Source organism: Sphaerodactylus townsendi, unplaced genomic scaffold (assembly GCF_021028975.2).
Source record: "Sphaerodactylus townsendi isolate TG3544 unplaced genomic scaffold, MPM_Stown_v2.3 scaffold_19, whole genome shotgun sequence".
NCBI classification, from domain to species: Eukaryota; Metazoa; Chordata; class Lepidosauria; order Squamata; family Sphaerodactylidae; genus Sphaerodactylus; species Sphaerodactylus townsendi.
The window spans coordinates 1,354,953-1,367,181 of NW_025950352.1; the positions used below are offsets into that span (position 1 = coordinate 1,354,953).

Sequence of the window (12,229 nt, forward strand, 5' to 3'; positions counted from 1 at the left end):
ATGGGTGCCACCTGGCTTGACTACACTACATGCGAAAGGGATCTGGGAGTCTTAGTAGACTACAAACTGCACATGAGTCAGCGGTGGGATGTGGCGGCCAAGGAAGACAATGTGATTTTGGGCTTTTTCGATAGGAGTATAGTGTCTAGAGATCAAGGGATGTAATTGTTCCTCTCTATTCTGCATTGGTTAGACCTCACCTGGAATACTGTGTACAGTTCTGGGCATTGCAATTCAAGGAGGACATTGACAAGCTGGAACGGGTCCAGAGGAGGGCAACCAAAATGCTCAAATCCATGCCCTATGAGGAGAGACTTAGGGAGCTGGGGATGTTTAGTCTGGTGAAGAGAAGGTGAAGAGGTGACGTGACAGCCATGTTTAGATATTTGAAGGGCTGTCATGTTGAGGAGGGAGCAAGCTTGTTTTCTGCTGCTCCAGAGACTAGGACCAGGAGTCATGGGTTCAAGTTGAAGGAAAAGAGATTCCACCTAGTAAACATCAGGAAAAACTTCCTGACCGTCAGGGCTGTCCAACAGTGGAATTCGCTGCCTTGGAGGGTGGTGGAGTCTCTTTGGAGGTTTTCAGACAGAGGCTGGGTTAACATCTGCCGGGAGTGCTCTGATGGTGTGTTCCCGCACGGCAGAGGGTTGGACTGGATGGCCCCTTGGGGTCTCCTCCAACTCTATGATTCTGTGGCTATTGACTGGGAGTGAGACTTTTCTTGGCTGCCATCATTTTTATGGGGTTTAAATTGTGGTTTTTACACGTTGTCAGCCGCCCTGGGCCCGTGCGGGGAAGGAAGGAAGGGCGGGCAGCCTAGAAATGCAATAAAATCCACAAAGAAGCATTTTGCGCGAGTGAAGCGGCCTATTTTGAAAAAAAGCATTTCCGAAGAGCACAGGTGTCAAACTTGCAGCCCTCCAGCTGTTCGTGAACTACAATTCCCATCAGCCCTTGCCGGTATAGCCAATGCTCACGTTGGGAAGGACTGATGGGAATTGTAGTTCATGAACAGCTGGAGGGGCGTGAGTTTGACCCCCCTGCCGAAGAGGACCCATCCCGTTCGCATCCGGGGCCTCCGCCGGCCCTGACTCCGCCCCTCGCTCCGCCCAGCGCCCGGTGCCGCACCTGTTGAATTTCGGCCTGCGACGCCTGGCCGGGAGGAAGCGGGAGGCGAGCCTCCTCCTCCTCCTCCGTGGCAGAGCCGCGCTAGAGCGTCTCCGAGGGAGGCGGAAGCGTCGGCGCTGCTCGGGCGCCCCCTGGTGGCCGGAAGGTGGAGGCGCGCCTCCCGCCGCCGCCTCCTCCCCCCCTCAGCGCCGCGGCCGCCGCCATATTGCCACCCCCCGGCGGACCGAGGAGAGGCCAGGGCCCTCCCTCAGGCGCGGACCCGGCAGAGGCCTGCCCCTCCCTGCCGCCGCCCTTCGAGCGGCCCGGCGAGGTAAAGGCCCGGGCGGGGGAGGGCGGGGAGCCTGGCGGGTGGGGGTGGGGGCGGGGGGACCAGGCCGGGGCTCCGCGGGAGGGGAGGGGAGGGGAGGGGGCTTGGTTCTTCCCTCCCCCCAGTCGTGGGGGGCCTGGGGTCGAGAGAGGCGCTGCAGCCCCCCACCCCCCCCGCCAGTCCAGGGCTCCTGCAGCTGAGCCCCCCCCCCCCCTTACACACACACACGAACCCCTCAGTCCAGCGGGCGACCTCAACGTGTGTGTGTGTGGGGGGGCCTCATCTGCAGGAGCCCTGGACTGGCGGGGGGGGGGGCTGCAGCTAGGCTGGGGGCCTCCAACGTGGGGGGGGGCTCAGCTGCAGGAACCCCGGACCCCCCCCCTGCTGGTGACACTCCCCCCCTCCCCCCGAGGACTCACTGCAAACGTCCTGAGGGGGCTCTCGCTGCTTGTATAATTCTCGTCTCTGCAGTTTCGAGAGGGGGGGGGCTCTTGGTTTTGACCCCTTCCCCCCCCCCCCCGTGATCGAGGTGCATGGCCTGGAGGGGACTGGAGTAGAGGCCTGCAGCAGTTTTGGGGGGCTCTGCTGGCCCTTTCCCCCCTCGCACTGTTCACACGTTACAGCAGCGCCTGTGTGTGAGGAGGAGCTGACGCGTGTCCGACCACAGGTTCAGCTGCGCCCTGGTTGAGTGGGGCGCGGGACGTGCTCTGCCCAGCCCTTTGCTGCCTTTCCTTCCCCAAAAATCCTTGGGGTCCCCCAAAGTGCTCTCCAGCTCTTCCTGGGGGCAGCCTACAGGAGGAGTCTGGGCTCACGGTGAAGAACAGGAGAAGGGTCTTCCGGGGTCCGATCTGGGCTGCTCTTTGGAAGAATATCGGGTGCCAGCGGGTGCCGGAGAACCTCTGGAAACAGACCCCTGACCCACAAATGACCTGCAGGCCCTTCCGTCCGCCCATACCTAGGACGTGTTGCTGAGGAGCAAGCACCCCATTCCAAACTCCATTTTTATCTTTGTGGCTCTGAAGATTATTCTGGTTTTTTATTCACTTCATTTATATATGCCTCATCCCAAAGTAATTTACATCCCTTTTTCTGCCTCTATTTTGCCCTCACAACAACCCTGTGGGGTAGATTGGACTGAGAAAAAGTGACTGGCCGAAGGACACCCAGCAAACATCCCTGACAGAGGATTCGAATCTGGGTCTCCCAGATCCTAATCCCGTGCTCTTACCGCTGCACCACAGTGACTGTTTTATACAAACTGTTTTACCATGTAAAACCTCTCTATCCGTGGTGGTGAACCTTTGGCACTCCAGATGTTGTGGACTATAATTCCCATCAGCCCCAATTGGCCATGCTGGCAGGGGCTGATGGTAATTGTAGTCCATAACATCTGGAGTGCCAAAGGTTCGCCACCACTGCTCTATATCAAATATTGGGGTTTTCCGGGGAAGGGGTGGGGAAGTATTTTTTAGCTGACAAAGATATCAAACAAACTATTAGAGGTTGATTTGGTTTTCGCCCACTTGCCGGTGTGTGTGTGTGTGTGTGTGTGTGTGTGTGTGTGTGTGTGTGTGTGTGTGTTTCTACAAGCTTTTGTATTTCTGATGAACGTGTGCTGATAGTGTTTCAGCTGGAAAATGGTGAAACCTGGGTGTGCTCTTTCATCTGCCTTTATTGTCGTGTTTATTTTTGTAAACCACAATGAGAAAGTTGAAGGATAAAAGTTTAAATTAGTAAAAAGTAGGGGGAGAGGAAGAGGAGGGAGCTGCCTGATAACAATGTCTGCTGTTCTTCTAGGGACAGGGCGATGCTGTGACAGCCCTCCTGTCTCTTGGGGAGCCCTTCAGGTTTCGTCCTTCTGTGCTGGATGGAAACCTGCTGACGACGTTGGAGCCCCCCTCCCCACAGCTCTGCCTGACCACTCTCTCTTACCCCCTCCCCCCCACTCTCCCTGGAATGCTGTACGTGCCTTCCTCTGCATCTTGCGGGACAGCTCCAGGTTGCTTTCGGGCTACAGATTAACCAGCGCTCAAGGTAGAAAAGTCTTTTGATGTTGTGTTTCTTGAAATCTGAACATGCTGGCTGTTCTGCAAGGAAAGTGTTCCAAAGGGGGCTTGGGGGCTTATTGGCTGCCCCGGCACTTGCTGCGTGGCCTGGTTTGGGTGCCCCTGTCAGACGACAGAATGCTGAGTGCCTTTTCCAAGAATGGGGGTGGAGAGTTCAGAGGACTTAGTGCCACAGGGGGTATGTGACGTGGAATTGCAGCTGGCTACTACTCTGCGCACGGGCACGCTGAGAAACAAGCATCTAATCATACACGGGATAACTCATGTTCACTCGTTCAAATGTCTGAAATGGAGGCAGTACCTCAGAGTTGAAGCTGAGCTACATTTTCAGAAACAAGCAATGCACGCTGAGTCTTGCCTCAATTCCTATTGCTTTTTTATTTGAAATTTGATTTGATTTGAAATTTAATTTATATACCGCCCTCCCCGGAAAATGCATAGAATCCTGACTTGTTTAGGTAAGGTTAGAAATCACCTTACAGTAGATGTCAGGTGCTAATCTAGGTCAACAAAGTCACACAATATACCTATTATGCAAATATGGGTGTTTTATTTACATAGCTGTACTTTGTCTTTGGACCAGGGTAGATAAAAAGCAATATTAAAAAATTCAGATAAATAAGGTTTTTAAATTTATATCAGATTTTTGTAATAAATTCTTTTTTGTGAAAAAAATCTAAGATAGTTTGACTAGTTTTCTACTTAAGATACACTGTAGTCCAAAAGTTGATCATCATGAAATAAGGATAGTTTTAAATTATGTAGCAAGACACTATATGTATACAAGTTTAAATTTCTGATTCAAATTCTTCTTCATGCATAGAAACAAATTCTATTAATCCATTCACGATTTCATGTTCTTCCCAAGATTTCTGTAAAATTATTTTCGGTAGTTTTTCTGTCTAGAAGGTATTATCATAGTTACTTGGGTTTGCAATTCTCAAAATTGTGAATTTGTACCTACAGAAATAATATGCTTCTTTTTCAAGGCAAAAATGTTATAAAATAAATACTCAGAGGTGCGAACAAGGCCTTAATCCCATTGCTCATTTGCAAATCTGTGCACGTAGAATCAACCCCTTACCTCTCAAATGCTAAGTTTAAATAAATTTAACAAATAGAAGAATGTTTGGAGCAGAATAGATCTACGCAAGGAGATAAGTGTGAGGAGGGAGGGGGAAGAAATAAAAATAAATGTGAAATCTTTTGAGCAGACTAGGCTGTTAGTTTTGGAATCTTTGTGAGTATAGTCTGAGGTTTATCATATTATTCTCTCTCTGGAAGAGAAAATCTATGATAGCAGCAGGCTATAAAGGAGACACAGTCTGGGAATATTTTCATGAGATTTCTGTAAGTAAGGGTAAGGTAGGCATGGCTGCAAAATGCAAACACCGCCACAAAGAAATGCAAGGCCTGGTGGAGATAGTTCACCTTGCAGCAATTTCCTGATTATCTACCTATGTATTTCCAAAAGTATGACCAAATCAGTAATTTTTGACATAACTGTAAAACTAATCCAAAAAGTTATTCTAAGAATGAAACCTTCATCTGGTAGTAAATATTAAGGTTATCCCAGCAAGGATGAGTCCATGTAAAAAAACCATGATTTAAATCTAGTCTTACTGACTAGTGATTTAAATCAGATCTACCCTGATTTTACAGCTGTATGAAAAACCTGAAATGCTTTGACTGGTAAGAGCAGAGTGCTTGAGAAGAGAAAGGGACTGAGATTTGTGCAGAGGTCCTCCGCAGGTGGCGGCATCCCCCCCCCCGGTCACTGGAAGCTTTTCCAAGCTTTGAATAGAGGCTTGTTCTTTTTTTTCCTGTCTCCGTGAATACTGGCATCTTTTTGTAAAAATGAGAACTGAAATTTTGCGCCCGAGGGCCCAGTTTTGTACCAGAGTCTCAACCGTGCGGAAGGAATTCAGCTCCTCCAGTGACAGATGATGGGCGACCGAGTTGAGCTTGATCTAACCAGCGCTTCCTCTGGCCACTGGAAAATCCTGTGCAGATTCTTTCTCTGGGTGGATTTTCACCAGTGTGCTGCTGCGTCTCTTTAGAGGCTGGTTTTGTCCTGTGACATCCAGATCCCTTCCTGTTGGGTGCAGGTTCACTGAAATACCTGGAACCTTAGTGGGGGTTTACAGATGAGCATCGTTTTGCTGTGGTGTGCAAATGTTTTAGCACGGCGGGTTCCTTTCCGGAGGATGGTGCATAAATGAATGAAAAGAGGGAAGGGAGCAGGGGCTGGTTGGGTCTGGAAACATGTTGTAAACCAGGGGTCTTCAAACTATGGCCCTCCAGATATTCATGGACTACAATCCCATCAGCCCCTGCCAGCATGGCCAAGTGGTAGGGCTCATGGGAATTGTAGTCTATGAACATCTGGAGGGCCATAGTTTGAAGATCCCTGTTGTAAACATTCAGCTTTGCTTTGGAGACACCAACCTTGTACAAATGTGTTGAGCTGTGTGATAGGGATAGCAGTCTCAGATGATGGCTGAACAGGAGGGCGTTCAGGGGAAGATTCTCCTTGATCTGAGATTGCAAATGCCTTAGCAGACCAGGTGCTCGGGAGCAGCTGCAACGGGACACCCTTGCTTTCTCATCCTGCATGTGAGCTCCTAAAGGCACCTGGGGAGCCACTGCGAGTAGCAGAGTGCTGGACTAGATGGACTCTGGTCCGATCCAGCAGGCTCTTTCTTATGTTTCTATGTTCTGGTGCCTTCAGGCAGGGTTTGTTTTGAACCTCCTTGGCCAGAACACTTCCTCCTTCTGTGGTGTGTTCTCTTACCGTGTATGAAGCTGTGTCCTTTATGAAATATGAGAATGCAAAAGCAGACCTGTTGAATCAGACCACTGGTCCATCTGCTGCTGAAGTAACCTGTTTCACATAGTGGCACTGTTGTTGTTCTGGAGGACCAGCAACCAGGCACAGAGACCTAGGCCTCCCCCTGAAGTTGCCTCTTGGCAGTGGTACTCAGAGATTGACTGCCTCTGAATATGGAGGTTCCCTCTAGACCAGGGGTAGGGAACCTGCGGCTCTCCAGATGTTCAGGAACTACAATTCCCATCAGCCCCTACCAGCATGGCCAATTGGCCATGCTGACAAAGGCTGATGGGAATTGTAGTTCCTGAACATCTGGAGAGCCACAGGTTCCCTACCCCTGGTCTAGACATTTTCACTTGTAGCCACTGACAGACCGATCCTCCACCGATCTGTCTAATTCCTTTTTACTTCTTGGCCCCACTGGTGGCCACCATTTCATCCACTGCCACTGGCTGCGACTATCGAATTACTCATTGAATGAAGAATGTACGTCCTCCTTTCAATGCAAGTTTTGGAATTCTTTGTTGTGTTCAGTGGCCAGGCAGCCAACAGGTGTTACATGGTGGTCCCAAAAGCCCTTAAAATGCAGCGAGAGGGGCTGTGTCAAGCACCCACTTCGGTCGGCTTTTCTCAGCGTCTCTTGGGAGTTGTGAGCAAGCTGGAGTGTTGATTTGCGTTCAGTTCTGTGTTCCTTGCTGTGCCCCACAGCAGTTTTCTTGGCTGTGAGGGTCTGACACATGCTCGAGTGTTTGCCCGGATGGGGGTCAACTTTCATTGGTAAAATATTTTAGTTGCCTCCTGGCATGGCCCCCTGTGGCTGCCACAGGTGGCAGGAGATCTGTGGGCCAAGCAGGTATCTCTGACCTGTGAGCTACCTGGGGCTTCTGCTTCCAAGTGACAGGATACCTCAGGGCCAGCAATCTCAGCTAGATCAGCGTTGTGCTCATTTGCTGAGTCAAAAGAGGGCAGCCAGAGATATTGCTGTGGCTCAGTTTCCAGGCCATGTTTTCAGAGTTCCCTATCAGATCTGGGACACACAGTAAGAACATAAGAACAAGCCAGCTGGATCAGACCAGAGTCCATCTAGTCCAGCACTCTGCTACTCGCAGTGGCCCACCAGGTGCCTTTGGGAGCTCACATGCAGGATGTGAAAGCAATGGCCTTCTGCGGCTGTTGCTCCCGAGCACCTAGACTGTTAAGGCATTTGCAATCTCAGATCAAAGAGGATCAAGATTGGTAGCCATAAATCGACTTCTCCTCCATAAATCTGTCCAAGCCCCTTTTAAAGCTATCCAGGTGAGTGGCCATCACCACCTCCTGTGGCAGCATATTCCAAACACCAATCACACGTTGCGTGAAGAAGTGTTTCCTTTGATTAGTCCTAATTCTTCCCCCCAGCATTTTCAATGGATGCCCCCTGATTCTAGTATTGTGAGAAAGAGAGAAAAATGTCTCTCTGTCAATATTTTCTACCCCATACATAATTTTATAGACTTCAATCATATCCCCCTTCAGACGTCTCCTCTCCAAACTAAAGAGTCCCAAATGCTGCAGCCTCTCCTCATAAGGAAGGTGCTCCAGTCCCTCAATCATCCTCGTGGCCCTTCTCTGCACTTTTTCTATCTCTTCCATATCCTTTTTGAGATGTGGCAACCAGAACTGGACACAGTACTCCAAGTGCAGTCGCATCACTGCTTTATATAAGGGCATGACAATCCTTGCAGTTTTATTCTCAACTCCTTTCCTAATTATCCCCAGCAGAGTTGGCCTTTTTCACAGTAGAATCCAGAAGCGTGGTTGATAGGAGGAACCGGGACCTCAGCAGCACGTTCAAAGAACCATGTGAAATGTTCTGCCATAATCCATCAAAAATGGCACTGCATTCTTTGGCGAAGCAGGTGACAGGCCTTTAGGAGCAGGAAAAGAGTCCAGCGTCTTGTTTTCTGCTGGCCCACTCAACGACCACCCCTGGATTTCATGAATCAGGAGCCTTTCCTGAATTGACCATCATGCGCCTGGCTTTGCAGAAGCCAGTTCGGATCCAACATTCCACACCCCCACAGTATAACCCAGTGATGGCGAACCTATGGCACGGGTGCCAGAGGTGGCACTCAGAGCCCTCTCTGTGGGCACGCACAGAGTTCATCATGTGGGGGGGAAATCACCCCCCCCCCCACACACACATCTAGGCTGGACTGGGCCGCTGGGCTCGATTATTAGCATTAAACCTAAGACCTAGTTTTGGGGAAGCAGTGTAGATAACCCTGTTAAGCCCTGTTAAACCCCACTAGTTTTCATGCAAAGAACTGAAGCGCGATCCTTTACCTGGGAATAAGCTCGGTTGCTGGCAATGTGGCTTGCTTCTGAGTCAACCCTCCTAGGGTCATGATTCACCTGTTCGAAGAGTTGCACGGTTGCTTCAAAGCAAAGCCAACAACTACCACCAAGCTTACTCCCAAGTAACGCATGCCTCAGAGCCAACCATTTTTTTCTAAACTAAAACCTCAGTATTCAGGTTAAATTGCCGTGTTGGCACTTTGTGATAAATAAGTGGGTTTGGGGTTGCAGTTTGGGCACTCGGTCTCAAAAAGGTTCGCCATCACTGGTATAACCCCTCTGAATCCAACCCTCAGCCTGCCCTTTCCCATGCAATGCAAAAGCGGGAAAAGTGTGGGAAAGCAAAAGTAATCCCCAAGGCTGGACAGGAGATAGCCAGCCAGCCATCTGGGCCAGACGACCAGAGATGCTTCTGTTGTCTAAGTACCAAGCAGACAGGAGGGAAAGGGAAACAGCATGGAACCCAGAGTCACCAGGGCCTAGCACTGAGCAGCCAGAGTCAACCTAACACGAAGCAGGGCATACATTCAGCAGGACTCCCCTCTATTTACCTACAGTAGCTGGCATGCCCAGGTGTGCAGCTTCTGGACATGGAGGCTCCACGTAGCTGTCATAGCCAGTAGTTCTGGATCCTCTCCCTTCCATCATTTGCCTAACCCAGGGGTAGGGAACCTGCGGCTCGAGAGCCGCATGCGGCTCTTCTGCCCTTGCACTGCGGCTCCACGAGCCGAGCCGCCGGCTTCATCTGGGCAGGCAGCAGGGCGGGCACACCAATTGCCTGTGGCTGGCTGGGCCGCGCTGCGGGCTTCCCCTCTCGCCCGCCTTGTTCGAGCTGGGCGGGCGCTTTCCTGGCGGCCGGCAAGGCCGAGCCGCTGGCCCCATCCTTGCCTGCCCTGCAGGTAAAAAAGGTAAAAAAGCCCAATATATGCAGTCTTATCTTTATTTTAAATGTCAAACATTATTTGCGGCTCCAAGTGTTTTCTTTTCCCGTGGAAAACGGGTCCAAATGGCTCTTTGAGTGTTAAAGGTTCCCTACCCCTGGCCTAACCCCTCATTAAGGTTACCACACCCCTTGGCAGTGAACTCCACAAGTAAACGGTGTGACACACGCCTGCCTTTTCACTGTCCTGCATCTAGTGCCAGGAATCAACCGTGAGTTCTAGTATTTGGGAGGCCGGGCAGCTTATTTGCTCTCCCTTCTTCTTTCTGATGCCCGCTGGCCGTAAGTCAAATGGACGTCATGGTGGTTCAGTCCTTGACAGATAGCAAATGACAAGCAGTAAAGCTGGCTGTAGGGTAAGAAATATAGCAGGTCTAAACGGGGTTGGGGGTGAAGACAGCTTGTCTTAGAGCACAGGTGTCCAACTCGCGCCCCTCCAGATGTTATGGACTACAGTTCCCATCATCCCCTGCCAGCTGGAACTGTAGTCCATAACATCTGGAGGGCCACGAGTTTGACACCTATGTCTTAGAGGGTGGGAGAGGCTGGTGGGGGGGGGATGGCGGGGAGGACTTCTTTGAGGCCGAGGTAGTCGCTGGGGGTGGCAGAGAGGGCTGCTTGGCTGGTGGATCAGATGATCCGTGGGCCAGAGTGCTTGGTAAGGGAGGAGGCTGGGAGGGCTTGCTGGGGCCCAGGGGAAGGCCGGGAGGGCGTCGTGGGGGTGGTGGGGTGGGGGTGGTGGTGGTGGGGGGGAGGGCGGGCGGGCTTGTGCAGCCCTGAAGCAGTGACGCCAAGCAGTGAAGCAGTGACGCCAAGGCGCTGCTGCTCTAGGGCAAGGATGGAATGTCCGATGACGAACCCCCCACCAATAAGGCCAGGACTCATGAAGGGAGTCCTGCTCCCATATTGGTGGAGGGTTCGTTGTCGAACGTGCCATCCCCTAGAGCTTTATTACCGGCAAGATGCCCATTAAATAACCCCCGTAGAAGCCATTAGCAGAGCAGAGATCCAGGAGGGCCTCCCAAGAATACCAGGAAAGCCTCTTCCATCGAGGCCGTCACCGAACACAAGATATCGAGTGGATCAGGCCATTTGCTAAAGAGCCGGAAGAGTGCCTTCTTGCGGGGAGTGCTGTGGAGCTGGCTGGCTCATGACCACTGCGAGGGAGCAGCAGCGGCCCTTCTTCCCGAAGGCAGGCTGACCCTGGCTGTCCCTGGAGCCTTGTTGCCTGCCTCTCTGTGTTGGCTGGAGCCCCCTTTGGGCCCTGCTTTGTTTATGCTGAGTCAGCTGCTGGGGCTGACTTGTTGAATGTCTTCTGGGTAGTTTTCTATGCTGAGAGGCTGAGTCCTGTTCCTCTGCACAGAACCAGTCTTGTGAACAGCCGCAGGAGAGTTCTGCCCGCGCCCAGTGCCTTGCCCCAAGCGGAGGCTGCTGAGAGAGGAGCTTGTGGCAGCTGTGGCTGCTTTTGCTCTTAAAGCCCCCGACCCTTCTGAGCCTCTGGGTGCCTCTGGAACTCTGACATGGGGGTGGGTGGGGGGTGGAACCACTAAACTGCCTTTTCAGGAGGAGGATCCCGTTGCAGAATGCCGGGGAGCGAGCGAGTTTGCTGCTCTGTGTAGTCCTTCGCGAGTCTTCAGCATTTCAGGCAGACGCTCTGTTTGCTGGGGTTCCTTTTAACATGAACATGCTGTTTTAAAATATTTTCTGGTTCATGCACACAACGTACCTTCAGTCACCCAGTGAAGATCCTTGCGCTGTGGTAGCAGCTGTTCCCAGTGTACCAGTTAAGAACATAAGAACAAGCCCGCTGGATCAGACCAGAGTCCATCTAGTCCAGCACTCTGCTACTCGCAGTGGCCCACCAGGTGCCTTTGGGAGCTCAAGTGCAGGATGTGAAAGCAATGGCCTTCTGCTGCTGCTGCTGCTGCTCCTGAGCACCTGGTCTGCTCAGGCATTTGCAATCTCAGATCAAGGAGGATCAAGATTGGGAGCCAGAGATCGACTTCTCCTCCATAAATCTGTCCAAGCCCTTTTTAAAGCTATCCAGGTGAGCGGCCATCACCACCTCCTGCGGCAGCATATTCCAAACACCAATCACACGTTGCGTGAAGAAGTGTTTCCTTTTATTAGTGCTAATTCTTCCCCCCAGCATTTTCAATGGATGCCCCCTGGTTCTAATAATATGTATGTTAAAATACGTATGTTCTAATCCAATCAGACGCTCTCCTGGGCACAATCCCCATGTGGCCCCGCCTACTCCCTAAAAGCACTTGGCAGCCCCCTATTGGAGACCCCTGGTCTAGGCCCAGCCTGTCCCCATTGCTGACTTCCAGCTTCGGTTGCCCTGTGTGTGTGTGCGTGCGTGTGTGCGTGCGTGCGCGCGTGCCAATTTGAGCTGCATTCTCCAACTTTGCCTTGGAGCATCATCAGGGATGCTTTTTCCTGTGGCTCCAGTGCATGGGGTTTAGCCTTGCAGGTAGAAGGAGCCACCCACAGGGATGGGTGAGAAAAGGAGGACTACCCCCCCCCCCGCCTTCTAAGTGGGCTCTTTGGTTCAATTTGGAGGAGGAATCATCCTTTGCGTAGAGTTCTTGGCGGAAGGCTGGAGTCTCTGCCTCAGT

The 12,229-nt window shown here is 51.6% G+C and overlaps 1 protein-coding gene across 1 annotated transcript in view; it reads left to right on the forward strand.

Moving 5' to 3' along the window:
• The window catches only part of LOC125425141 (formin-like protein 5), an 18,847-nt gene continuing 6,618 nt past the window's right edge, over positions 1 to 12,229 (forward strand). Inside the window, exons 1-3 of the mRNA XM_048482685.1 lie at positions 1 to 111; positions 1,214 to 1,438; positions 3,233 to 3,469. Coding sequence (XP_048338642.1) covers positions 1 to 111; positions 1,214 to 1,438; positions 3,233 to 3,457 — 561 coding nt within the window. The 3' untranslated portion in view covers positions 3,458 to 3,469. The remainder of the gene's footprint in view (positions 112 to 1,213; positions 1,439 to 3,232; positions 3,470 to 12,229) is intronic.